We start from the raw sequence: 27,012 nt of genomic DNA, 5'->3' as shown, positions 1-27,012 counted from the left end.
GGTTGGCAGGAGGAAAAACACAAACATGGAGAGCTTTAAGCCAGGTGGTCTTTAAGGCTCTAAGCCAGTGGTTTTCAAACCTTTTAATTTCAAGAAAATGAAATGATTTTTTTTATTTGTTAATTCATCACTTTGGAAATACTCTAGTTAATGACTCAAACTAGCCCTCTATCACCAGCATCAACATGTTATATCGTTTCAACCTCATATGTCCAACACTGTTACTTTTCAGGATCTACAGCTCGAAACGCGTCGCTTCGTGCCGCGTTTCGAGCGTGTAGATCTGCTACTTTTGATGCTTTTGTGTGACGCTGTAGAATGATCAAGTAGGGCGTTGATTTACGAATAGACACACAAAGTCCCCCCGACAACGACGATAACACTACTGTCTATGATCCTGTGGTCCATTGTGTCTCCTGTTCTGACCTTCTTGACGGAGGTGTTCCTGACAGTGAAGGTCCTCAGGGTGTAATGGGCCAACACCTCGGTGCTCTTCACCGTCACCAGGAAGCAGCCGTACTCCTCCTGGCTCTCCAGAGGCCAGTACTGGTCACACTTCCTCTGGAGGGGGGGGACACAGTTAAATCACATACCATCACCAAATAGTCCCTATTTGTGAATGTTTAGTTAGGCTCTACATTATTCGAGTGACATGAGAAATTTGGCACTTGGCAGTCTGTCCAGTGATTTCCGGACAGACACAGAGACAGACATAAGGTCTGTCTCTGTAAGGTAAGGTAAATGAGTTAATGTGTTAATTTCCTAATCATCTGACTATTCTCTTTCAGAACCACGCTGTAATAAATAAATAAAATGTCTCACTCTGCCTTTCTCCACCAGGTTGGTGATCATGACGACAACGCCAACGTTCTGCTCCCACACCATCCTCCAGAAGTCTTCGGTGCTGGACTTCAGAGGACCCTGAGCTGCGATGTAGGACCTGGGCTTGTTGAAGCCCTGAGGAGCAAACCAGTGCACATTGATGAACACAATTACAGGTGTAATACACATGAGCAAGTGTAAATATGCCGGATTTAGCAAAAGTTCCCATAGTCCCCAAAAACTATACAGACATTACAATAACAACGATATAACATAAGTTAACAACAACACTCAAGGTACACCAACAATCTAATTTAAATGATATAATGTGGTGCAAGCATTGATTTTGAAATGATGGTACCGGCGGCAAATAAATTATGGAATAAAAATGTTTCCTTACGTCCACATAGTTTGCGTTAATGTAATCCCCAGCCTTTCCATCTTTGTCACTCAGGGGTGCCAGTCTGACTCGACTGTGATCATCTGAGGGTGGAGAAAATAACAATATTACAACACATCTGCTGAGTTGAATTATTCAACTTTTATTTAACTGGGTATGCAGTCAAATCCTCAGTGTTAATATAGTTCAGAGTTTAAAAAAAAAGGAAAATGTGCTGTAAGTGATATCTTTAAGTTAAGACAAAATGTTTTTTGTTTAAAAATGTAAAGCTCTATTATTCTGATAGTAATCATTGCTATAGAGTGTTAGTTCAGTAACAGCTGTCTCTCAGTCTCTCCAGCTCTTTCATAAACAGAAAATACATTTTCAGGTTGGGATACTAATTCTAACCAATCAGGAGAGAGAATGTGGAGAGAGAACCCATTAATCAGCTTCAATTTGTCTAGTGTTCCAGACCAGTCCCAATTTTTTTGTTGTTCTATGAATTCCAATTTCACTTGCTTATTCTATATCCTGTATACATAAGTTCTCTCTCCTGATTGTATAAAGATTGGCATTACGACCTGAACAATTATTTTCTTCTTTCTAAAGAGCTAGAGAGACGTGGAGACTCCTATTACTGAACAAACACTCTATAGAAATTATTGCTATTGGAATATAGAGCTATTTAACACTTTTAACTCAGAGAGTGTAGTGTATATGTCACAGTATGATTGGAAAACCATCGTAAATCATCGTCCGCCCCTAGTCTCGGTACCTCCGGGACGTCATTTATTTCTTTGACAGGGGGCCCCCAGCCCGCCCCACTGCGGGGGAGCGCAGGAGGTGAACTCGAAGAAAACGAGCACTCCTTTTTCAATCTGACCGGTTTTACAATCATACTGTAACATGCATACTTGTATTTGATCACACTCACAAGCTAGGATGTTGATGTATCTGTTTTTAGTCTTGTTCTCCGGGTGGTTGGAGCTGTCGGTGGTCATACCCATCTCCACGCTGCACGACTGCACTTCCTGTAAACACAGACAGACATTGAGACATTTAACCCTTTAAGACCTGAGGCCACTTCTATAAAATTCTAAATCCTAACAGTTTTTCGGAAAAAAAAAATATTAAAAAAATGTTCACGATTTTTCAGAAATAGCAGATCTACAAGCTCGTAGCGCGGCACTCGGTGCCGCGCTATGAGCTTGTAGATCTGCTATTTTTGAATAGCCCAAAGAAATCTTAAAATGAGACGCAGATGCGTCCCCGGTCTTAATGGGTTAAATAGAGACACACGGGCGGAAACGGAAGGCCTACAAATTCACGCCCACTTTTGAGACAGCGCTGCTACTCGGGGTCCGTTAGAAAGATGAACTGCAGCTCTCAATGCAATCTTTATGAGAGGCATTGTAAAATACCGTCATTTCATTGGTTAACTACTGAGGCTGTAGCGACTTTTTTGGTGTTCTAATAAAGTGTCCCATTTGTTTGATTTGTCCTTTTTAATGTCCCATATCTGTCATCTCGATATACTACCCACAATATACTATAATATACTCCATCAGTATGTCAAAACCGCTAGCATCGGAGATCTAGACTTTAAGTGGTCGCATGGTATATACGTCACGGACGCATCCCTTGAGGTTTTCAATACCCAGAAAACTGCCGAAAGTGGACGTTTTCAATATGTTTTGGTCATTATCTCTGGAACAGAAGGTCCAATCTTCTCAGTTCAAAGCTTGTTGGGTGCGTGACTTTGAGGACACTAAGCACGCAATGACACATTTTCGGGTTATTATAATTTTTTTTAGGGGAGGCGAGATCTTAGTTGGGCAGGCGACCGCCTGTCCTGCATCTACAGTGTGGGTACACCACTGGTCGGCGCTCGGCGCTCGTAAAGACAGTGATGTCACTGAAATGCGACAACTTCTTTGTCTGCCGTCTACCCTCTGCTGTGTTAACATTATGGGTAACTCGTTAAAGTGGCAAATTAAATGTGAAACACATCAACTATTAAGAAAACAAGAAGATATGTTGACAAAGACACTCCATACATTTGGAAACATATTTTTATTTAAATCAATATCGTCTCCAGTTAATGCAGGATAATTTTAAAAGTAGGCTAATTCTCATATCCTCTCATAGGGAATGCATTGAGAGCTGCATTGAGAGCTGCAGTTCGTCGTTCTAACAGACCTCGAGTAGCGGCGCCATCTCAAAAGTGGGCGTGAATTTGTAGGCCTTCCGTTTCCGCCCGTGTGTCTCTATCCCGGTGTCGGGTAGGACACCTACTGGTTGACGAGTAGTACTGCATCAAGCTCATAAGCTCATTATGTCTCCTGGACAACAGTATTAATTTCGTCGACTAAAACTATGATGATAAACGTTCGTCGACTACCTTTTTTCACTGACGAAAACCAAATTAAGACCGGAATAAAAACTACGCTATGATGACTAAAACTATGACTATATTGACAATTTCGTTGACAAATAAAAACTAGACTAAAATGTTAGTGATGGACCAATGGAGAAGAAATCCAGTTTCAAGACAAGGCATCTTATGCTTGGCCGAAAATAGGAATTTTATTCAAAAGACCTTGACTAAAACTAAATCAGACTTTCCTGTCAAAATTAACAAAGCTGGCCAAGCAGGGATTCCGTCTTGGCCAAAGCACTAAGATATTTGGTATCCTACGTGGGAGACAGACAAGGGTTCAAATCTCAGACAAAAAACGTACGGATTGCAGCTTTAACATGACCGGTTTATGTGAGTAAATGAGGATCAGTTGGTGAGACACACAAACAGACACACACAACGACTTAACTTTGTTTACATCAACATTAACCACATGAACCCTAGTGTGTGCCCCTATTCTGGGCGTGTCACAATTGGGGAACATTCACAGCAAAAATAGCCGATCTACAAGTTCACAACGAGTCACGGCGCGTTGTGAGCTTGTAGATCGGCTATTTTCAAGGAAGGGATTTTGGTGTAGAGGGAAAAAGCAGGGGGGTCTAGTATAGAGCCCTGGGGGTCTGTGGTATATGAAGTATATCGTAAATGAATGCCCTACTACTTGATCATACTACAGCGTCACACAAAAGTAGCAAAAGTAGCAAATCTGCAAGCTTGAAATGCGGCGTGAAGCGACACGTTTCGAGCTTGTAGATCTGCTACTTTTGCTGTTTTTGAATTTGAATCCTGAAAAGTGACAGTTTTGGACATATGAGGTTTCCACCCGACAGAGACGATATAGGGTTAACATGGTTAATATGTTATAAGACAATAGACAGGTTGTTGTCTTACCTCATAACTCTCTTTCAATATCTAATGGTGGCAGTGAGAATGCAGAAAGCACAGCGATGATGATGATGATGTTCCAGCCACACACAGAAAACAACAGAAAAAAGGTGCAAAAAATAAATAAATTACAAAGGCAGACAGAAAACTCTCAACAACACTGCTACACTTCAATTAACAAACGTTGTTGCCATTCATTGCCATGACTTATGGAGAAATCAACATAAGACATCATGTTTTATAGGTTTGACATAAACCAATCAATCAATCAATCAATCAATCAATCAATCAATCAATCAATCAATCAATCAATCAATCAATCAATCAATCAATCTACAGTAGCAAGGGTAAAGATCTTGATCTGGTTTTGAAATGATTAAAAAAAAAATCACAGTAAATCAGTTCAGTTTCATTCAGGGCTGCCAAATGTATCTCTCTCTCACTGGAATTAAAAAAAAAACGTCATCCAAAATGAAAAGGCAATATGCATTTCCAATACAAACAAATAAGCAGAAGAGATCAACACTGGAGCAGCGTGGACAGTTTAAGCATTTTATTATTTAGGTGCAAGTACAAATACTGACAGATTTTTTGGTCTTACGACCTTCACTCTGAGGAAGGTCGTAAGACCAAAATGTCAGTCACTAGTTGTACTTGCACCTAAATAATAAAAGGCTTAAACTGTCCATGCTGCTCCAGTGTTGATCTCTTCTGCATCTGTTGTCCCTGTCCCTGTGACGCACCGGACTGGCCATATTAGGCTGAGGCGCACCGGTAGACTCCCTTTGTTCACAAACACGTTTGAGTCTAGGTAGATTTTTCCCTTCAATGGCAGTTTTGAAGTGACATTTGTGTCAAATTGTCCTTCACTCAGATAGCCGGTGAGAACAAGTGAACATCAATCACCACACATCATGCAACTAAAACAACTTTATCATGCAGACTAGAGAAATGCACACAGTCAAAGCATTAAAAGCACAAAATATAACACAACTGTTATAACATTCAACTGTTAGTTTAAGGGGAAGCAGTCATATAGTAGTAAATAATGTATGTAGGACCTCAAACTCCTGTGTGAAACCGTTGTTCTGGTGAAGCTCTGACACGTGTTTGACAAACTCCTTGACGGGAACGGCCACGTGATCGTCTGATAGATAGAGAGACACAGAGAGAGCACACACATGAGCCTCGTTTAGACTTCCACACACAGCTTGAAAATCACTTAATTACACCAAGTGACAACTAATACACTTCTACTACAGTGGTTCTCAAACTATTTCATGTCAAGGACCCCCAAGTTAATACGTATTTGGTCGCGTCGCGTCGCTTCAAACCGCGTCACTTTGTTTGTATGATCAAATAGGGGTTTTAATTTACGAAAAAACACAAAAAGTTAGAATATGGAGATATTTCTGCCCGACAACAGCGATATCAAACTGGGGGTCCCTACAATTAAAATGGGTTAGAATCACTGAACTAAACGTTGTACTACAGTAAGCTATGTTTCAGTGTTGTAATGTTAGCCACAGTACAGTATGTTAACAGGCTCTGTGCACAGATGGGCAGATCATCACTCTCTAATATACAGTAGTACATGGTACTGCTTTGGTATAGGGCTAAATACAAATCTGTGCATGTGTGTGTGTGTGTGTGTGTGTGTGTGTGTGTGTGTGTGTGTGTGTGTGTGTGTGTGTGTGTGTGTGTGTGTGTGTGTGTGTGTGTATCTGAGCATGTTTGTTTATGTGTGTGTATGTCTGTGTGCCAGCCAGTCCTTCTGTTGTTGGACTGTTTGATTAAGAATGTTAATAGTCACCATTTGAATTCAAACTGTGCATGCATGCGTGCGCACACACACACACACACACACACACACACGCGCGCACGCTTGTGTCTGTAGTACAGTACATGCATGTGCAGTGTTTGTGCAGTTCATGATGGTAACAGTTTCTAGCTGAATTATAATTCTATAATTATTATTATTATATAATTATTAATGTGTGAGAAAAAGAGACATACGTGTGTCTGTGTACCGTAAATTATGTATCCATTTCTAACTAGCGTACGACCTCAGTCGGCCTTGACACGACATAGACATAACATAAACCTCAGGAAGAGTAGTAGAGTAGTAGTAGCTAATGGGGATTCAAATAAACAATTAACAGGTACAGTAGATGCCTTATTGGCCACACAGCGGCCAATGAGTTATCTACGTTTATATCTACACAGTATATGTGTGTGACGGTGACCATACCCTAAATGAGACTTTAATCAGAGTTAATAGTTACCAGCTGTGAACATGGGTGCAGGGGGAGAAGATATGACTCTGGGTGAGGTGCTGTCCTCAATGTAAAAGTGGGCCGTCTGGAAACAGTTCCTGTGCAGAAAAATAAAGTCCTTAACAACAACAACAATAATAATACTAATAACAATACTATAATACTGGAATAAATCTGGAAGCAAATTACCGGCAAACGATATGGAATATAAAAACCTGATACACATTGTCACAAGACTCCCGAGATCACGATTCATGTGTAACTCATTTGGTGACAAAATCACCAAATTAGTTTCTGCAACCAACAGAGACAACCTTTGTGACATCCTCCTTTGGGTCTTTGTTTAGAGGCCCCTCAATGTGGGATTCAAATTTGGAGGGCGATCGGTTCATGCTGTTTGCAATTTTTTTCCCCCACTAAACTTTGGAAGCCACTTGTAGGCAGTCAGAATGGAATATGACAAATATGTATGACAAATGTTTATTACATCACTCCAGAAATAACCTGGATAATCTTTTGTTTGAGAGATTAGCTCCGGACTCACTCACACACTCACTCACTATATACAAAAATAGCAGAACTAGCAGATCTACAAGCACAGAACATACACGCACTCTTTTATATCAACTATTTACGCTATTCGTAATATGACAATATACAGAGCTTAAGTGGATAATTGGTCAACAAAAAGCTTATTATCAGAACTGAACATTTCTCTCTGTATAACAAAAACAACAACCCATTGTCATGTGTTTATATAAAACACATAACTACTACTGTATATCGTCTCTGTCGGGTGGACACCTCATATGTCCAAAACTGTTACTTTTCAGGATTCAAATTTAAAAGTAGCAAAAGTAGCAGATCTACAAGCTCGAAACGCGGCGCGAAACGCGGCGCGAAGCGACGCGTTTCGAGCTTGTAGATCGGCTACTTTTGATACTTTTGTGTGACGCCAATCAAGTAGGCCGTTAATTTACGAAGAAACCCAAAAAGTTAGAATATTGAGATAAGAGGTTTCTGACCAACAGTGACAATATAATATATATAATAATATAATATATAATATAATACAGTGTTCTATATCACTACATTTGAGATGATTCATGTCTTAAATTATCTTCATTTTAAATGATTTAACTTTAACTTCAGATATACAATTACTGTACATCTTGTTCATAGATTCCAACCATAGACTGTAAAAAAGAATGGACAAAGCCACTCCCCTGCTTTCTACAGAACGAAAATGAAGCCGATAGTTCAGGAACATGCATTCCTCCATCGTTAATATATACAGTTGGCCACGCCGGAACTCAAACGCTATTGGTTGAGACCAGACACGTGACCAGCGAACCGGAAAACACCCCCAAAAATGCTATTGGTTGGGTAGCTTGTCAATCAAGAGCGGGGGCGGGGAATGAATGCTATTGGTTGTGTAGGTTGTCAATCAAATCATCCCGCCCCTCCTGGAGCATAGCCTACTTTATCGTCAATTTTAGAATAAATGGGACCATAATTTAGCAAAACGCATATCATGATGATTGAAAGGAGACTTTAAACTAGCGACTGGAAGCATATAGAATTTATGACCATTTTTATTACGGTAAGAAAATCTAGTCTAAAGTTTGTCAAAAACCCATTCACTTGCGCTAAAATAAATTCTTTCTGACACTTCAGGTCGGCGCAGGGTAAAACAGCGCCACTCTGGCCATTCATAAGCTTCCGTGTTGGCCTCATCGTAAATATCCAAGCCTTGCCCCTTGATTCCAACTAGATCGCGCAAACAACACCCCTCCCCCCTCACGCCCTATAGCTGACCCCCAAATGCACAGCTGTGAGGTGGTGGCCAAATGAGCACCGTGACACAGTGGAGGGAAGTAAAAGGGCTCGGCATCCACAGGATTAGCAGAGACACTCGGCCTCCTGCCGTTCATCTTACAAGACACTTAAAGACACTGACATGATTCCCTCATAAGCGGGTGCATCAAGCGGATGTCTCTTTTCAATCTCCCAAAACCCCAACACCCCCTCTCAGCAGCACAGGGGTTAATTCATTCAAAGCCTGGCCTGTCACACTGGCCCCCCCAACCCCAAAAGTTATATTGTTCACTAAGACGTAATCCTTCCGCGTCAAAGATTATCACAATCTTAGCAGCAGTTCAATCTTCAAAATAAATACGATAACAGCCGTTCACTGAAAACAAGAACAAGTGTGTCGTGTCTCCACCCGGTGGATGATAAATGTGTGTACCAAAAAAAATAAAAAAGTGTTTCTATTCCATGTGACAGAATATGTCCTTGATTGCATTTGTGAAGTTGATTATTTCACAGAATGTGCAATTTGATTACCTTTTCAATCATAGGGAAAATATTCTTTATACAAAATAAATAAAAAGGCAACTTGTGCTTTTTTTTCTCTCAATAGACCAAACTTTTCACTATTCAGAGACTTTTGTCTGTCAGAAAACCAATGTGTCCTTTTGGAAGTCAGTAACAAAACATCCCCAAGGTCAAGTATGTGAAATGGAAAGGTCAAATATGTGCATTACAGACTAACGGCACAAAAAGCAGTTCCTGAAAGAACCATCTCCAAAAGAAACTCCGACAACAGACACAGGCAGGCACAATACATCAGCAAGCGAATAATAGTTTTGTCAAAATGTGTGTAAATGCACATACGCATGCCCGCATGCACAAAAGCAGTGTACACAGAAAGAAGGAGACAATAAAACCTGTGTCCTACTTCTACAGAAAGAAAACTACTGTTCACCTGCCCATCACTGAACCTCTGATAAGACTCTGAGATCTGAATCAATAATCTACCATGGTACCTTACCATGTAATAAAACATACTGAAATACACATTGGGGAACTGTTCATGTGGTAAAAGCAATGTGAAACTATTGTAATGAGTCTGTCTGTCTGTCTGTCTGTCTGTCTGTCTGTCTGTCTTTTACTCAAGCAGTGAAAATCGGCGAAGTTGCCCTTTAACTAGGCACACCTCTAGGTCGCCTTGTTGTGCACGTACATTAATTAAGTGCATATCAAAAATTATAGGTGCTAAGCAATGTTGATTTTGACAGCAAAGTTTGATTTAGCTTTAGTCATAGTCTTTTGAATAAAATTCCATTTAGTTTTAGTCATATTTTAGTCATCTGAAATGTTTTAGTTTTTGTCTAGTTTTAGTCGACTAAAATATCATAAGATTATAGTCAACAAAATCTACAGTTGATTTATTCGACTAAAATGTATTTTGGCGGTGCCTTGATGGCGTCGTAATGACTGATTTTACACTTGGTTGTGTGCTGAAAATAGCCGATCTACAAGCTCACAACGCTCAACATTCCCACACTCTGTTGGATGTTAAAACCAATGTTCTGTGAACCTGTTCACCATCACAGTCCTCAGCCTTACCTCCAGTAGATGAGGATGCCAACCAACACGACCAGGCCCAGGAACGTGAGGGTAGAGACCACCGCCAGGGGCACCACGGCCTTCTTCTCTCTCTCCCAAACCATGCCCACCCTGGACTCATGGCTGCTGTTACTGGCCTCTGGATATGGGAAGAAAGGCAAAGTTTAGAAGTTCATCATGATGTGTGGATTATTATCGTGCCAAAAGATACCTCACATTAATCCATTAAGACCGGGAACACATCCGTGTCATTTTTTGATTTCTTTGGCTATTAAAAAATCATGAAATGTGTGCAAATCTTTGAATATATATATATATTTTTAAAGAGAACATTTGCAACTCAAATCTTTGCTTCTGGGGATTCTACAAATATCTTCTAATTAATAAAACTTTTTCCTGTCAAGGGCCCCCAAAATGATATGTATTTGACCGTGGACCCCCATCTCAAAATATGATGTTCCAGAGACCCCCCAGAAGCAGCATTTGAGTAAAAAGAATTCGCTTAAAAAAATAAAAAATATATATATATTCAAAGATTTGCACACATTTTCACGAAATGTATAAAAAAAAATAGAAGATCTACAAGCTCGTAGCGCGGCACTCGGTGCTGCGCTACGAGCTTGTAGATCTGCTATTTTTTAATAGCCAAAGAAATCTAAAATGACAGATTCGTTCCCGGTCTTAATGGGTTAATATAGACCGGAGACACAGAACGCACCTTCAAATTCACCTTCCTACTTTGACACAAACAACAGACAAACTGCCAAAAGGACTCAAGGGCAATTGCACAGAGAAACTCAAAGAGCTGGAAACTATGCACAAGTCAGCACGGAGCACGAGCAGCAAAGAGCAAAAGGTAAAGCAAAGAAGCATGCTTTCATTATGAACTGAACACAACCTCGATGAACTGCTCTGAATCGTCACATTGATTGTTGTTCGCAAACCAACGAGAGAAAAAGCAAACGCCACTCCAGTGCACTACAGTAAGTATGGATTAGCCTTGACTGAGGAAGCTTGTTTGTCGAAACTTTGCCTTTTCTGTGCACAATCAAGAGCTTGATTCTGAAAGGCTGGGTCGTGCCCGTTGACTAGTACTTGTATACCTTGTTTGTGCTCTTTCTACTGTATGCTCAATCCATCATTTTAGCCATTTCATCCAAAACCATCTGTGACTGCATCTCGACACGTACAGGCAATGATAATGGCAGATAAACAGTGGGAGAAGGACGTGAACTCTCCAAAAATGTGGAAGGTTACTTGGTGCAAAAATGAAAGCCGTTTAAAGGTAATTCAAGTAGACTCAAATGAGAATGAAGGGCAGACGCCATAATGGCACTTTAGATGCTAGTTTGCTTTCCACTCCCAATGCTAGTTATTGTCCATTCCCTGAGCGAGAACACTATGAAGTATACAGAATGTTTCAGAGGACTACAGCAGACATTGCATACAGTACACCATGAGAGGTTCTAAGTCATCCATAGACACATCAGGGAATATGTCACAGAGTTCAAGCTGGAGGAAAGATATACTGCCCTCTGGGGGTCTAAGGTGTCACTGCATGGGGAAGATCACAAGGGCTATGCTAGCATTCAGGGGAGTGACGATGGCCAAACTATAAGAAATAGGCATGTTGCCTTGTACTGTATACATCTTAGTTTAAAATCCTGGCTTGGAACATGTTTTTTTGTGTGATACATTCATAATGTATCTCATGAAATCATTAGCTATCAGTAAAAAAAAAAATAATTACAAAGTTGGGTAGCCTATGAGTAAGCAAAATAAGTCAACTTTCAGTATGCTGCATGGTTGGGAAGCCACAATGTGTTTGACACATAGTGCTTCAGTACAATAGACAAAGCGTCTCAAAGGAGTAGTTCACCCAAAACATTTTTTATTTTCTATCAATTACACACCCCATGAAGCCTCGACTTCATTGAGATTTCTTTTTTTTTTTTGCATTCCTCAGCCAAACAAATCTCCATGAATTCAAGGCTTCATGGGGTGTGTGTAATTGATAGAAAATAAGTAGTTTTTTTTGGGGTGAACTACTTGCAAATCAGAGGAGCAAAGACATGATAAGTTAAGGGGGATGAAACTAGGCTGCTTTTGTAGTTTGTTTTCCAGTTTAGGTTAAAAACTACAGCAATTAAAAAACATGGCAGACTATAGACTATATTGCTATAGACAGTTTGTTCAATAACATTGAACCAAGTGCTGAGAATGAAAAATGAGCTGGAACTGGAACAATTTAAGCTGACAAATGGGTAGGCTTACTCTCTCCTGATTGGATACAATTGGCAACCCGCCTGAAAATGTATTTTCTGGTTTATTAACCACTTGAACCCCAGCATCCATATTCTGGGGGAACATTAGCCAAAAAATAGCCGATCTACAAGCTCACAATGCATCACGTTGCAACGCGTTGTGAGCTTGTATATCGGCTATAGATCTACAAGAGATTTGGTGTAGACGGGGGGGAAAAACGGTCCAAGTCCAAGAACTTTGACCAGGCGTCAACCAATAGGAAGGAAGTGCCGTGGTTGACCCTCAGTTTTTGCTTGTTTTCTTTCAGTGAACCAACCCCTCCAACGTAAGTCAAACAAACTGCAAACCAGAAAGCTGGCACTGCTGTGACAACCCACAAGAGAACATGGGAAATTGACTCATCTGAAGCCTACGTATATATTGGCTTGCGTTGAACACTTTTGACGCAGATGTGTGACATACCCTTATTCAATTGATTTAGCTGCAGCTGTGTTGCTTACATCATGGTCTTAAGCAGCCTGCCATGCTTTTAATCTGCTGCAGTTTATAACCTGAACTGGAAAACAAACTACACAAAATCAGCCTTTGGGTTTCATGCCCCTTTAACCCATTAAAACCTGGATCTGTGTAAGCACTTAAACCATTATTTTATACTTTGGCTATTCAAAAATATTGAACATTTTTGCAAATCTTTGAATATACAATTTTTTTTAAGCAAACATGTTTTACTGCCGGTCCCTGGAAGGTCCTTGGCGGTCCTTGACAAGTTTGAGAACCACTGATATTAGTAACGGTTTTTCAGAAAACTGTTATAATTTAGAGGACATTTGTAGAATCCCCCAGTAGCAAAGATTTGAGTTCCAAATGTTCGCTTTAAAAATATACATACATTCAAAGATTTGCACACGATTTTTCAAAAATAGCAGATATACAAGCTCATAGCGCGGCACAGAAATCTTAAAATGACACAGATGCGTTCCCGGTCTTAATGGATTAAGTGATGATTAAAGTAAATGAATCTATGAACTATTACTTCGCCTATTCATCTAAAGAATGAAGTGCTGACTTTATGGATGATTTAATGACATGGTTTCTGGACGCATGCATCATTTTCTTCTTCTCTCAAGCAAGCCCCTCAGACACACACAGAAGCCCACACAGACACGGATGGAATGTAGTTGTTTTCACAGACAGATGGTGGATTAGTCGTCTTTTGGACCTCTGATATTGTGGTTCAATGGCATTCCTGGAGTTGTGATGCAGTTTTTCCCCCACCAACGTGGCAACATCATCATGTTACGGTCGTTTTCTTTACCTTCAACCAGCTCCTCCTCAGACTCTCTCTCCGCACGCTCGGGTATACTGAAGTCGGACGACGTCTCATTGTCGTACGGGCTCTCGCCCTGCCCTGATCCGCTCTCCTCCTCGCCGGCCAGTGACCAGGGCGCTGTGGAGGTCACGGCGGACTCGGCCGTTGTCGTTATCGATGGCGGACCTCCTGTTTCCTCCGTGGCGAAGGCACTGCCGCTCTCGCTCTCGAAATAGAAAGCCGAGGAGCGCTCGGTGTCGGACTCATCCGGGGTTGTGGCGACCTCAGAGGAGGGGGGAGCGGTCGGACGCGCTTCCCCCGTCGAATCGGGGAGAGCGCTTTCCCCCGAGGCCGAGCTTTGAACCCTGTCCCACTCCTGATCTACACCCTCCTGAGACTCTACAAACTGGGCCGAACCTGAGGCGCTGCTACTGCTGCTATGATCACCTGTCACCTGTTCTTCTGGGGTGGGTGTGAAGGGAGAGGCTGTGGGTGAGGAAGGGGTCAAAGTTTGGAGGATAAGGCTCCGGTCTGACGACGAGAGCCAGCGGTCCGCCGCCAGGCCGGATACGGTGGCTGCTGCAACAGAAACGGGCAGGTCACTATGGGGGGCCGGGGGAAAGTGGGGATGTGAAGATGAGGAGGATGGAGAAAAAGCGGTATAGGACAGCAGAGATCGATCTAGTATAGAGAGGCCATCAGAGCCACCAACCACAGGTGGAGAAACAACAGGAAGGTCATCTACACCACTACTACCGGAGCCTGAAGGAAGGCCCACGCTAGGCGAAGGTTCTAAGCTAGAAGTTCCCCGAGCTGACGAGGGCATCAGGGGAACGTGAGAGGCATGCAACCAGGTCGAGGAGGAGGAGGACGTCGAGGAGGGTTCGAGAGAACAGGCGCACAAGGTGTCCACGCTGCTGACTAGCGGAAACCCATCACCACTGACTTCAGAGACAAAGGAGTCTATCGCGCTTCCCGTGGCGTAACTCGACTCCTCAAACCCACCTGAGACGTCGGCGTCGGTCAGACCCGGGGTGGACGACCCAGAGAGAGAGGTGAAGTCGCTAGAGAGCAGGACTGACGGCTGAAGACTCGAGCCGACAGACAGGGAGACCGCGGACGGCGATCTAGAGAGCTCCGACGGGTCCCAGGGGGACTCGGCGGGTGGTACGGCGGAGGACGCGGCGGCGTCCGGTGCGGCTCGTAGGCGGGGGGTGTCGCTAAACAGCGCGGAAGGGAAGTCGCCCGAAGCCGCCCCGGACCCGGACGAGGACCCAGACAACAAATCACCATCATTATTATCATCGTTATACCCAGCACCACCGTGAGAGACCAGGGTCGTCTCCCACTCAGACACGGAGGGCACAGGGTGTGAGGAGGAGGAGTGGGGGGGGTGGGAGTGAGACAAGGTGGGCGACGTGCCAGAGGCGGGGGCGGACGTAGGGGTGGGAGAGACAGCCAGGAGGAGCGGTGGGGGGCGGTCGCCAGACGCCGGCAGCAGCGGGGTAGCGGCGGCGGCATGCGCTGGATCTCCCGCAGAGGAGATCGCGGACAACAGCGTGGACGAGGAGGAGGAGGAGGAGGGGCGGGCATGCAGGCAGGCGGAGGAGGAGGGACTGGGGGCGGCACTGGGGGGGAGGTGGGCAGGGTCAGGGTCCGGAGTGTCACACACGGGGGAGGCAGAGGACGAGGACGAGGAGGGGAGGACAGAGGAGCTCTCACCGTTCAACACCGGCTGAGTGGTCTGCGAGTGGATGCCGCCGAACGGGGCAGAGGTGGTCGTGGACGAGAACACCGGCATGCTAGGAGGACTGAGGATCGTTTCCACCGTGCCTCTTTCAGGAAGAGGCTTTGCGTCGGTGGACTCACGTCTCTTGTTGTCGGTTTCAGTAACGGGACGCGTCAATCCTCCCTTGGCCTTAGTATGAATGGACGAAGTTGTACCGCCGACGTCACCACCAGCATGAGGGAGCGTGGTAGAGGTGTGTAGTAGGGGAGTGATCACTGATGTGGTGTGAATGGTGAGGACATCCTTGGTCCTTGAGGTGGTGCTGTCGGCAGGATCATTGCCACTAAATAAACCCTCAGTGGTCGTGGTGCTGTGCAATGGAGCGCTGCTGCTTGAAGTGGTGCTGGTGGTTGAGCCCTTGCTGCGCTCCCTAACTCTGCTTCCTGGGGAGACGCTGACCCCTGCTGGTGCTCTGGCGGTAGTGTGATGTTTCACGCTGTCTTCAGAGGTTGTGTGAGGCTGAGCTCTAACTGGTGAGCCTGCTGTTCTGGATCTGACGCCAGGCCATGTTGCCAGACTTGGTGGGCCGGTAGTTGTGGTCGTTGGGGGGCGTGAAGTCCACTCTTGGTCATCATAATCCTCAGTTTGGGCCGGTTCATTCCATGATGGATCTGTTCCATAGTCATCCTGCGGGGCAAAGTAAATTATAATTAACTGCAACAAAAAAATCAACACCAAACTAACTTCATTACTTCTGGAAACAATGCACAGTATCATGCTTAGTAAGTAACTTACTTCCGAGTTAAATTCATTTGAATCTGGATCTGCATTTTCTGGAAACAAGCACAGGTTGGAACATTAGATGCACACCATAGAACGCTTAAGCAACACTTTAAAATGTTGTGGAATAAGTATTGAGGTTTGAAACCCATTGGACAAACTCATAATACACCATCAGTAGTGGTTACGATTCACTGACATCAACAGTTTGGCAAGTTATATACTTGTTACAGAAAGAACCATTCCAACAGAAAATTAAGACATTTGGACTTGGAAAACACAATTTGAAGGATGGAGGTAAAAACAAAATGGAGAGGTTGAGACAAACACCAAGATATTGTTTAAATTAAGTATACACGATTCTGTGTTTCTGGATAATAAATTAAAGTACAATGTTTCTGGACATTTGACAATCTGTGAAGATCACAGTCAGATTATCTGTGCACATCTCTAGTCCATTCATGTGACGAGACAAACGTGATAGAAACCCATATTATGAATGATGTTGCTTTTGTTCATATGAAGGGGGTGAAATGACAGGTTGAGAAAGTGAAAAATAATTAGGAAAGATTTCCCACACACCATCAAAAGCAAGATTTTTCGGTTTATTTACTGGATTTTGAGTGATGATAACATACACGAATGCATGCAACGTGTTAATGCCATTAGGTCTCATGCAGCTCATGCAACCAACCCCAAACTCAAGCGGAGACGCAGAGCCATAACACACACACACACGCGCGCGCGCGCACACGCACACACACACACACACACACACACACACACACACACACACACACACACACACAACCAGTGTTGATTTTGACAACACATTTTTATTTCGTTTGTATAAAATTCCATTTAGTTTTATTCATATTTTAGTCATCTGAAATGTTTTAGTTTTTGTCTAGTTTTTTTAGTCGACTAAATATCATAAGATTATAGTCGACTAAATCTACACTTGATTTAGTCGACTAAAATGTATTTTGGCGGTGCCTTGATGGCGTCGTATAATGGCACATTTTACACTTGATTGCATGCTGAAAATAGGCGATCTACAAGCTCACAACGCGTCGCAGATATGCTATTTTCAGAGCACGACAGCTGAGCGCAACCAAACATAAAAATATTTTAGTTCTACTGGATCTCTTCTCCACTAGTCCCTCACTAACATTTTAGTCTAGTTTTTATTTGATGACGAAATTGTCAACATATTTAGTCTTAGTTTTAGACATCATAGCTTAGTTTTTATTTAGTTTTCATTAAGTTTTCGTCAGTGACAAATAGTTGGCGAACATTTTTCGTCATAGTTTTAGTCGCCGAAATCAACACTGCACACAACACACTCAGGCATTTTGGGGACAAATGGTAGCGTGGCTCTTACCTGGTTGAGGCTAAGTCACACATCATGGACACCAGATCACACTGGTTCATGAAGCATGAGGTGGTGAGTTTAATGAATGAGTGAGTGAGTGAATGAAGGAATGCATGAATGAATGGCCCACAATGAATGATGACAAGTGACTCTTAACCCATTCAAGCCGGGAACGCATCTCTGTCATTTTAGATTTCTTTGGCTATTCAAAAATAGCAGATCTACAAGCTCATTGTGCGGCACCGAGTGCTGCACTATGAGCTTGTAGATCTGCCATTTATTTTTTTTAATTCGTGGAAATTTTGTGCAAATCTTTGAATATATATATTTTTAAAGCTAACACTTTGAACTCAAATCTTTGCTTCTGAGGATTCTACAAATGTCTTCTAAATCCTTTTAAAACTTATGTTGCTATCAGTGGTTCTCAAACTTGTTCATGTCAAGGACCACCCAAAATGATATCTATTTGGCCGTGGACCCCCATCTAAAAATAGTTTTGTTCCAAGGACCCCCAGAAGTTGTAACATGAGTTAAAAATGTTCGCTTAAAACATAATATATATTAAAAGATTTGCACATATTTTCACATAAAAAAAAGCAGATCTACAAGCTCATGTAGCTTGTATATCTGATATTTTTGAATAGCCAAAGAAATCTTGAAATGACACCGATGCATTCCCGGTCTTAAAGGGGTTAATGTTGTCGCTAGAGTATCCACAACACGTCTGCTATAACGGAACATACTAAGGTCATACATACGTCATGCAAAAAAAACTACCCAACGTGTGCACAACAAACACCGCTCTCATCCATGCAAGCTGACACTGAAATATGATGCAGAGCATTTGTTTGTTTTTTAAAGCAAGGCTTGTTACTTTATTATCAACTTTTTCAGTTCATGAAAATACAAAGGTGCCATCATTTAAGCCATTCTCCCAATCCCATGTTTCACAAGATGCTGCACACACATGCATGCAAACATTCTCTTACTTTGTGTGACAGGTGGAAGGGAGGGACGCCATTTAAAAAGAGGCTTTTGTCTTTCTTTGTGTGACATGGTGGGACACAGGAAATGTCCCCAATGACCCCCACAACCAAACATGTTCTTTTCATCATCTTTAGAACTATAGAGGGAAGCACATTTGAATAGAAGTAACAGAGAAACACATAGAACCGTGAGAAACCGTTGGAAAAAAAGGAGAGCACCGTGTGTGTGACAACATGCTCACAGGACATCCCAGAGAAAAAGAGGGAGGAGAAGGGCAAGGTCGGGAGGTCAAAAGGTCAAAGAGGACACACGGCACAGAGTTTGAATTCAACACATTGTAACATTCAAAGGATTCAATAAAGTGCTGGAGGTTGGAAGACATTTGTATATATATATTTAAAAAAAGGAAATGATGTCGTAAAATATTAACCACATTCATTAGAATCTTATGTTAACTATTTAATTTAAGACATGTTTTCAGATTTAGCTTTTTTTCCTTAGGGGTAGCAGCATACCATCTGATTTCAGCCAGTGACTCTGCTCATCAGTGTTGCCAGGTGGGAAATCGTACCGGAGCCTTAAAATTATCGTATTTAAAAGAAAACTATAGTACACAGCCACAAATATATATCATAGGTGTAAATAAGTCATTTCACAAAAATATGCGTATTTATTGTAAGAAACAACCTTGTTTGAGACTCCTACGAGATAAAAACGCTTCACATGCATGGAAGCAGACAACTTCCCAGACCTTACACAAATAAAAGCCTAAAACTGGACTAGAAAGACACGACCGGTGTTTTTAATGCCTCCAAGTACAGATCTAGGGTCAGATTGACTGATTTACTGACTTATTTTGAAAAGCCAAACCAGATACCGAATTAGCAACCAGGGAATTTAGTAAATCCACACACCTTTTTGTGATATGGCGAAATTATCGTACATTTGGGCATTTTTGGCATCATACATCATACAGAGGGTAAATTGATGGTACAAATACGAGAATAATCGTACACCTGGCAACACTGCTGCTCATGCTATAGTATAGTATATAATACTGTATCGTAAATATTTCAGAAGCTTTTGTTAACTGGTGTTATAAGCGTGTCGTGTGACTCTACTGCTTTTTCTTTTATGTCCTACCACTAGACCTACGCATGGGGAACTGTTTCACCAAGGGGTCAGCCTTATATATATACGAAGAACGCAGTTCAGTAAGAGAAACCTGTGAGGAGGAGGAGTATGCATCATCTAAGCTGGGTCTCCGTAGAGACGGGAAGGAGGGCCGCCATCACGGACGCTCTTACCAGGGTCGTGGAGGGGCATGTCGACCGCCACTTGATCGCTTATACGTCCGTACAGACCGTTGGCGCACACAGCCACCACTTGGATCATGTAGCTGGTGTTGGCCGACATGTCTTGGAGGATCGCGCCCTGGTGATGAGGAAGGGAATAACATTAATATAACATTATATAACATTAATAACATCATCCGGCTTTGTTGAGCGTCTACACGAACACAATTGGCCTGTGTTCGGGGGTGGGAAGCCGGGCGGGGAGGTTGATAATCGTCATTGCACGTAATCCTACGGGCTGGGGCGGCACCTGTCAGCAGGGAGTGTTTGGCGGGAAGAGTAGGACGAAGGCTCTATGTCCTCCCGGTGGGGGCTCCTCTTTATTTTTAAAATTAGGAAGGCTCACATTTCAGGCTCTGGTGAAAAATGTGAGGACTTCCATTACCTGAGTAAAAATATTCTTTAAAATATGGGGATCTCACCATACAGGTATAAGATCTTATGGACCATGGTCAGCCTGGCCATGGTAACCCTGGGTTCTACTGGGAGCCAGTTGAGCTCTCTAAACCACCTGATTCGGATGCTATCAATGCATTGAATGGGACATTATCACGTTGAATCAGACCATTGAATGGGCGAAGTAGGCGACATACTGACCTACCGGCGATTTATCAGACCATTCATCGAGTTAGGTACCGATAGGCACAGAATTGTAAATCGTGTTGTGTGTCCATGCAATGGTCTGATAAAACATGATAATGTCCCATTCAGTGCATTGATAGCATTCGAAGCCGGTCCACCTACCGGTATATGAGCTCTAGGGCCCAACCCTATAGTATGACCCTGATCAGTTTTGGCGATTGGGTTGAATTCTGAAGAATCTCATCAGCTAATTCCTAAATTTGTTTTAGGAATTATTTGACGATCCTCTCCAGTCTCCAGAGTGGCGTATACCGTACAAACAGTGAGCAGGCTGCTGAGGACTAGGACACGTGACGTGACGGGTTGGAAGGACACACAGTCAGACAGTGATAGTTGTGGCCTGGGTTCAAACCTTTGCAAGCTTTAATTTTATGAGACAGGGCCGTCACTCGTCACCCTGCTGCCTCCCTTCTTACCACATCCTGGTCCCCGTCGGTCAGGTACTGGAAGGTGGGAGGCTCCACGGCGCCTTGGAAGGCCACCTGGAAGGTGACAGAGTACTTCTCTATGACGGAGTCATACACGGCCCGGGGACGCTCCCACACCACCAGCAGGCTGGTCCGGTTGTGGGGGAAGGCCTGGACGTTTTCTGGTTCTGAACTGCAGACTGAAAGAGAAAGAAAAAACGGAGAGGTGGGTTCAAATCAAAACTACAGACCTCTCAAAACAAACTGGTCAGGTTTACTACTAGACCTCACACCTATAGGACTCACCTAACCGCTGCTCATTATGCTATAGGGTGGGATGGCTCAGGGTACAGGACAGAGTACAGCAACTTGCAATGGGCCTGGTTTTCAAGATACTCAAGGGACCACGTGCCCTTGAGTACATGGTGTTACAGTACATGTACCACGTAACACCAGAGGGAGCTCCACTGATCTCATTCCCCCCAGATTTGGCACAAACATGGGGATGAATTCACTCTACTATTATGCCACCAAAATGTGGAATGCCCTACCACCAGCCATCAAACAGTGTGACTCCCTACCCTCCTTCAGAACCGCCATAAAATTTGGCGGTTGCAATTTGCAACTGGACCTAGACAAGTCTTCTAGCTTAATTTACCCCCCACTTTTTTTCTGTAAATATACTTTTACTGCTCTTAGTATTTATGATGTCTTGTATAGTATTGTATGTCTTTATATGTCTTGATGAATTGAATACACAGGACCATAATGGAAACAAGCGTATCAAAAGAGGGTCTACTAAGTGGGGGTCCTTGCAATAAAAAAAAGTTTGAGAGCCACTGGTCTAAGCAAATATGATTTGCATTTACACATTCCAATGTGCAATACCACAACAAAACACGATTAAACCAATAATCGTAATTATTTGCGTGACAGTTAATCGTCAACTATAAAATGTCATGAGCGGGGCAGTCCTAGGGGTCAGGATGGAGTTCAAAACCCTGGGATTAGTGCCGCTGTCATAATGCATGCAGATCGTAGATAGACACACTGTGAGTCAGGGATTTGGACAGCTTAGAGAATCCTAGACAATAGACAGGGATTGACACGTGTATGGCCTACTGTGTGGCTATTATCTGTGTTAAACCCTCACTGACTTGTCTTATCCTCTTTGTAGAAGTGGGTAAACAGGGTTCGATAAAAAATCAATACCATTGGGGAGAGATTTTCTTCACTTAAAGGTCCTATGGGCATGGTGTGAATGTGCAAACACAGACTGTAAAATGTGATCAAAATAGTCAAATTATGGTAAATAAATCTTTTACTTTGGCTGAGAAAATCACCCATGCAGCTAGACACTGTGACATCTAACCAATGACAATTTTGAGTTTCTGTTTAATAAATACATAAAAAAACATATTATTTATTTATTATTTATTTATTTAATATTTATCTCCCGCTGATCACAAAACTCCTACAACCGATATTTTTCATGTCAGGTTTAATACACTCTAAAGTCCTGAGTGTTCATTTAGCTCCGATTTAAATGACAGAAATAGTGCTGACTAGCTTCCGCCACAAGGGGGCAGAGGAGAACAGTACAATGCATGACCAGAGCACTCACTTCACCTCTCAAACATATAAAACACATCAGACATCACAACGACAGCTGGACTGAAGCGGCTCAACGCACAGCAGCCATATTGGAATTAAATTAGGCCTCTTCCTTACTTCCTTCACAGGTCTTACCAATTACTAATTAAGGCATTTTGTGTTATCCTTTTAGCAATATTGTATAACTGTACCACTGTAAATGGTAAATGGTAAATGGTCAAACAGAGTCAGGGTGCTGATATTATACGCATGTTAGCTCAATGGAAACACTCTACTAGACCAGTGGGTCTCAAATTGAGGTCCAAATGGCCCCTTACGGGTGTGTAACTCTGAGAGTCTACAAATGGAACGGTCCTTGAAATTCAAATGTTTGCAGACCACTGTGCTACACTAAATGGAACAGAGCCTTCCTTAGAATCATAGGTAACGATTGGTAATTTCTTTCCAATATGGCTGCTGTGCACAAAGCCTATCCGAGATAGCTTTTATAACAGCAAACAACAGGAGCCGTTAAGTTACTTTTAACATTCTGTAACAAAGAGTAGACAGTGACTGATGTAGCTATGGTCTCTGTTTTCTCTACTTAGATCAGTCATTGATTTAGAGACCTGTGGGTTTAACGTTGAAAAGCGTCTAAAGTATTGAAAGTATTACATCAAGTGGACAAGGATGGAGTGGCTTCTTTTATTACCAATGGTATTTAAGCTATCAATTTGTGTGTGTGCTTGAGAGTGTAAGTGGGAGAGTTTTAAATCCCCCCATTATTCTGCTGCTGATAAACTACACCAAAATGAACTGTCAAATCACACCAACAAGGGTGGGAATCTGCGCAAACTCAAAGGACAACAACACAATTATACAAACCTGCCAACCCAAGGCAAACAAAACCAGTGTAACCAAACAAAACCAACTTCATTTATGTTGCAGGGTAACAAAACCACAACCAAGTCTAAATGAGCGGAAATTGTGCTTTTAGGACAAGCGCCCAATTTAATGTCTCTGGTGACATGAAAGGAAAACGTGCACACACACACGCACATGCACACGCACACGCACACACACACACACACACACACACACACACACACACACACACACACACACACACACACACAGCTCAATAACATGCCATCACTAATTGAACATGGACCAGTGTACAGTGACAAAATCAATTGCTCGACAAGTCAACCTGATCTCTCTCACATTGTAATATCTATTTAGGTCAGTCAAGGTCTATTCTCGTCCTCCCATCATCTGTGATCCACTTCTCTGGGATCCATTTAGACAGTCTGGACTGTGGCCTGGTGTCAAATCAAGTCAAGTAAGTAAGTACCAGTAAGTAAATACCAGTAAGTTAGTAAGTACCAGTAAGTAAGTAAGTACCAGTAAGTAAGTAAGTAAGTAAGTACCAGTAAGTAAGTCAGTCGATGACCTAAGTGACCTGGGGGCAGAAGGTGGAATTAGCAGATCAGAGATGTGTTGTTTCCCCTTTTGTTCTGTATTTCACTAGAAACCAATGCAAGTGAGCCAGCACAGGGTTGACGGCTGCCTTTTCTTTGTTCCAGTTAAAAATCTAGCAGCTGCAACTTGAACCATCTGTAGTCGAGAGAGGACGTGGACTGAGTCAAACCGAAACACATGGAATTACAGTCCAGCTGAGAGGTGTCCAGCTGATGATTTCTAGGTACTTATGAGATGAAAAATGCCTATGGTTCGGATGAAAACAGCACTTCACACATCACTACACTAGTTTGTTAAAATGCAAAGATGTGTCAAGATCAAGAACAGTGTCACATCAACAAGGGGCGCAATGCAAGTTCAAACAAAGGTTATCTCACAGCCGGATGTCAGACACAAGCCTCTGTGTTTATAATGTCACATAAGATTAGGGCTACAGTATGAGCTGCTTGGGGTGGAGGTACTGGAATATCACACACGCATGCACGCACACACGCCCATATTTGGAGTCATAGGTCAAAGATGACTGACCTCACAGGCTGTTCTCACACACTGTTCCCATGTGGATCTTGAGATCCACATGGGAACAAAAAGGATGTTGGTTACTTTTGACGTAGTAATGGTCTTATTTTGTATTTGTTTCATCTTCATTTTAGCGATATTAAAAAGTCACTTTAGAAATGTGCAGATACCCTGTATACACTTATACTGTATGTTTGTTTGTTTACTGTTGAGTGAGAAAACGATGCTGCATATTAAGTTAAGCATCTGTTGCATATTAAGTAAATCATTCGGGTCCCGGCCCCCAGTTTGGGAACCATTGAACAAGAGCACACGTCCAATATGGTAACAGACAGAAAATCATTGGAAAGATTAGAGCCCTCGCGCCGTTAAACCAATGATATGATGTAATAATTGATCAGTTGAATGTGCGCTGATGGTCTTAGCACTTAGCCTTGTTTAGTGGAATTTGGACCAGTGTGGTTTGTGATGTTGTAGTTCTATCACTGCTACTGCTACGTACCTGGCGTGAGGACCTCCTCAATGCCGGTGTAGGAGGAGAAGATCTGGCCCATGAACTGGTCCTGCTGCTCCCTGAAGTTGTTCTGCAGATAGTCCATCAGCATCACGTAGCCGGCCTGTTGCATGGTCATCACCTCGCAGAACATCTCCAGCTAGAAGGAGCATCACAAACACCTCACAATCAGTGTTGTCATTATAAGCAACTTTGGGCTTGTTTTTCTGTCAAATTGCTTGTAAATATCCGTAGTTACGTGTTGTGTTTTTTTGGGCTTGTTTCTAAAGTGTGGTTGGTTATTTGAGCTTGCTTCCTAATTTAGTTTAAACCAGTGGTTCTCAAACATTTTCCTGTTGTGAGCTGGTAGATCTGCTATTTCAAATAGCCGATGGAGTTCTCTTGTCTCTTCTCTCACTTCTTTTGGGCTTGTTTTCATAGTTTCGGTTGCTTATTTCTCTCACAAAATCTGGCAAGACTCACAATTAGCGTTAACCACATGAACCCCAGCGTCCCTATTCTGTGGGCGAACGTTCAGTGAAAATAGCCTATCTGCAAGCTTGTGGATCGTCTATTTTCAGCATAGAAATTCGGTGTAGAGGGCGGAAAAAAGGAGGGGACTAAGTATAGACCCCTTGGGGGACCCCGGTCAACAAAATATATAAGGATTAAGTTTAATGAACACAGATGACCTGAAACAATGACGTTCCTAATAAATTGATCTGTGTATTATTCTTTTGATAATTCTATTAATCCACACTAATGTACATCTACAAATGTTATGTTGTTGGGTAGAATTCAAGAAAAGAAATGTTGAAATATTGGTTCTGCTAAAAACAAACAAACAAAAAAAACATTCTATTTTCAAGCCCTATACTGAGGGTCATTGTCACGAGCCGTGACTTTAAACAATTATGCTTTGGCAGCCAAATTGCACGACTGGAATGTAAACCAGTCAGGACGTGTTTGTTTGAAAATAACATAGTAATCTGCTCAGCTCAGGAAGCATGATGCAAATGAGTGGAATGGGCTTTCACAAGTTAGTACTCGTTATAGTTTAATTACTGTATTTATCGAACTGTTAAACGCAAATTGATGATTTTATTGCATGATATCAACTTTAAAATATTTCAAATTCTTGGGATAATAATAAAAAACTCATTGAGCCCGACCTAGCCTCTCCTTTTTTTCTGGGCATGCCATAATAGGCAAACATTCAGCGAAAAAACAGAATTAAGTATAGTCGACAAAGTATAAAGAGTGTAAGCGTTTAAAATATTTCATATTCATTGGATAACAATACAAAACTACTTGATTAAATAACTAAGCATTTGATCAGCTGTTTCAGAAGAATTTAATAATCGTCTATGAAAAACAACTTAACCCATTAAGACCGGGAACGCATCTGTGTCAATTTAGATTTCTTTGGCTATTCAAAAATAGCAGATATACAAGCTCATAGCGCACCAAATGCGGCACCAAGTGCCACACTATGAGCTTGTAGATCTGCTATTTTTTTTTTAAATCATGAAAATTTGTACAAATCTTTGATTATATATTTTTTTAAGCGAACATTTGTAAAATATTTTGTTGCAGGGACCCAACCAGAAGCAAAGATTTGAGATACAAATGTTCGCTTTTAAAAATATAAATTCAAAGATTTGAAAGAAATGTTCACGATTTAAAAAAAATAGCAGATCTACAAGCTCATAGCGCAGCACTCGGTGAGCTTGTATATCTGCTATTTTTGAATAGCCAAAGAAATCTAAAATTACACAATATGCGTTGCCGGATTGAATGGGGTTAAATAATGGCGCCTTCACGTGCCTTGTGACTGTGGGACGGGGACATTATCACACCAAAAGGCAGACAGGAACC

The 27,012-nt window shown here is 42.2% G+C and overlaps 2 protein-coding genes across 6 annotated transcripts in view; both read right to left on the bottom strand.

Moving 5' to 3' along the window:
- The window catches only part of ptprz1a (protein tyrosine phosphatase receptor type Z1a), a 109,367-nt gene that overhangs the window by 7,462 nt on the left and 74,893 nt on the right, over positions 1-27,012 (bottom strand). For 2 of the 5 annotated variants that reach the window (XR_014601040.1, XM_084060503.1), the window contains exons 8-21: positions 25,144-25,294; positions 21,057-21,247; positions 19,939-20,077; positions 16,297-16,325; positions 15,495-16,188; positions 13,779-14,351; positions 10,199-10,337; positions 6,794-6,882; positions 5,570-5,655; positions 4,515-4,535; positions 2,139-2,235; positions 1,223-1,305; positions 823-957; positions 427-561 (exon numbers count right to left, since the gene is read on the bottom strand). Coding sequence is in view for 4 of the 5 variants with exons in the window: in XM_084060503.1 (XP_083916629.1) it covers positions 427-561; positions 823-957; positions 1,223-1,305; positions 2,139-2,235; positions 4,515-4,535; positions 5,570-5,655; positions 6,794-6,882; positions 10,199-10,337; positions 13,779-14,351; positions 15,495-16,188; positions 16,297-16,325; positions 19,939-20,077; positions 21,057-21,247; positions 25,144-25,294 (2,562 nt within the window). In the remaining variant the exon portion in view is untranslated. Of the gene's footprint in view, positions 1-426; positions 562-822; positions 958-1,222; positions 1,306-2,138; positions 2,236-4,514; positions 4,536-5,569; positions 5,656-6,793; positions 6,883-10,198; positions 10,338-13,778; positions 14,352-15,494; positions 16,189-16,296; positions 16,335-19,938; positions 20,078-21,056; positions 21,248-25,143; positions 25,295-27,012 lie in introns of all 5 variants that reach the window. The other 3 variants (XM_084060505.1, XM_084060504.1, XM_084060506.1) reach the window with 3 other exon arrangements.
- LOC311047900 (uncharacterized protein) lies at positions 14,356-15,489 on the bottom strand (the record flags this gene model as incomplete). The annotated part of the gene is made up of 1 exon (XM_084060849.1): positions 14,356-15,489. A coding segment is annotated over one exon (1,134 nt), but the record flags the coding sequence as incomplete, so codon positions are not given.

Source organism: Gymnoscopelus microlampas (assembly GCF_963454915.1).
Source record: "Gymnoscopelus microlampas genome assembly, chromosome: 6".
Lineage (NCBI taxonomy): Eukaryota > Metazoa > Chordata > Actinopteri > Myctophiformes > Myctophidae > Gymnoscopelus > Gymnoscopelus microlampas.
Note: the sequence above shows the minus strand (reverse complement) of the source record. Positions and strands in the feature narration are given on the sequence as shown.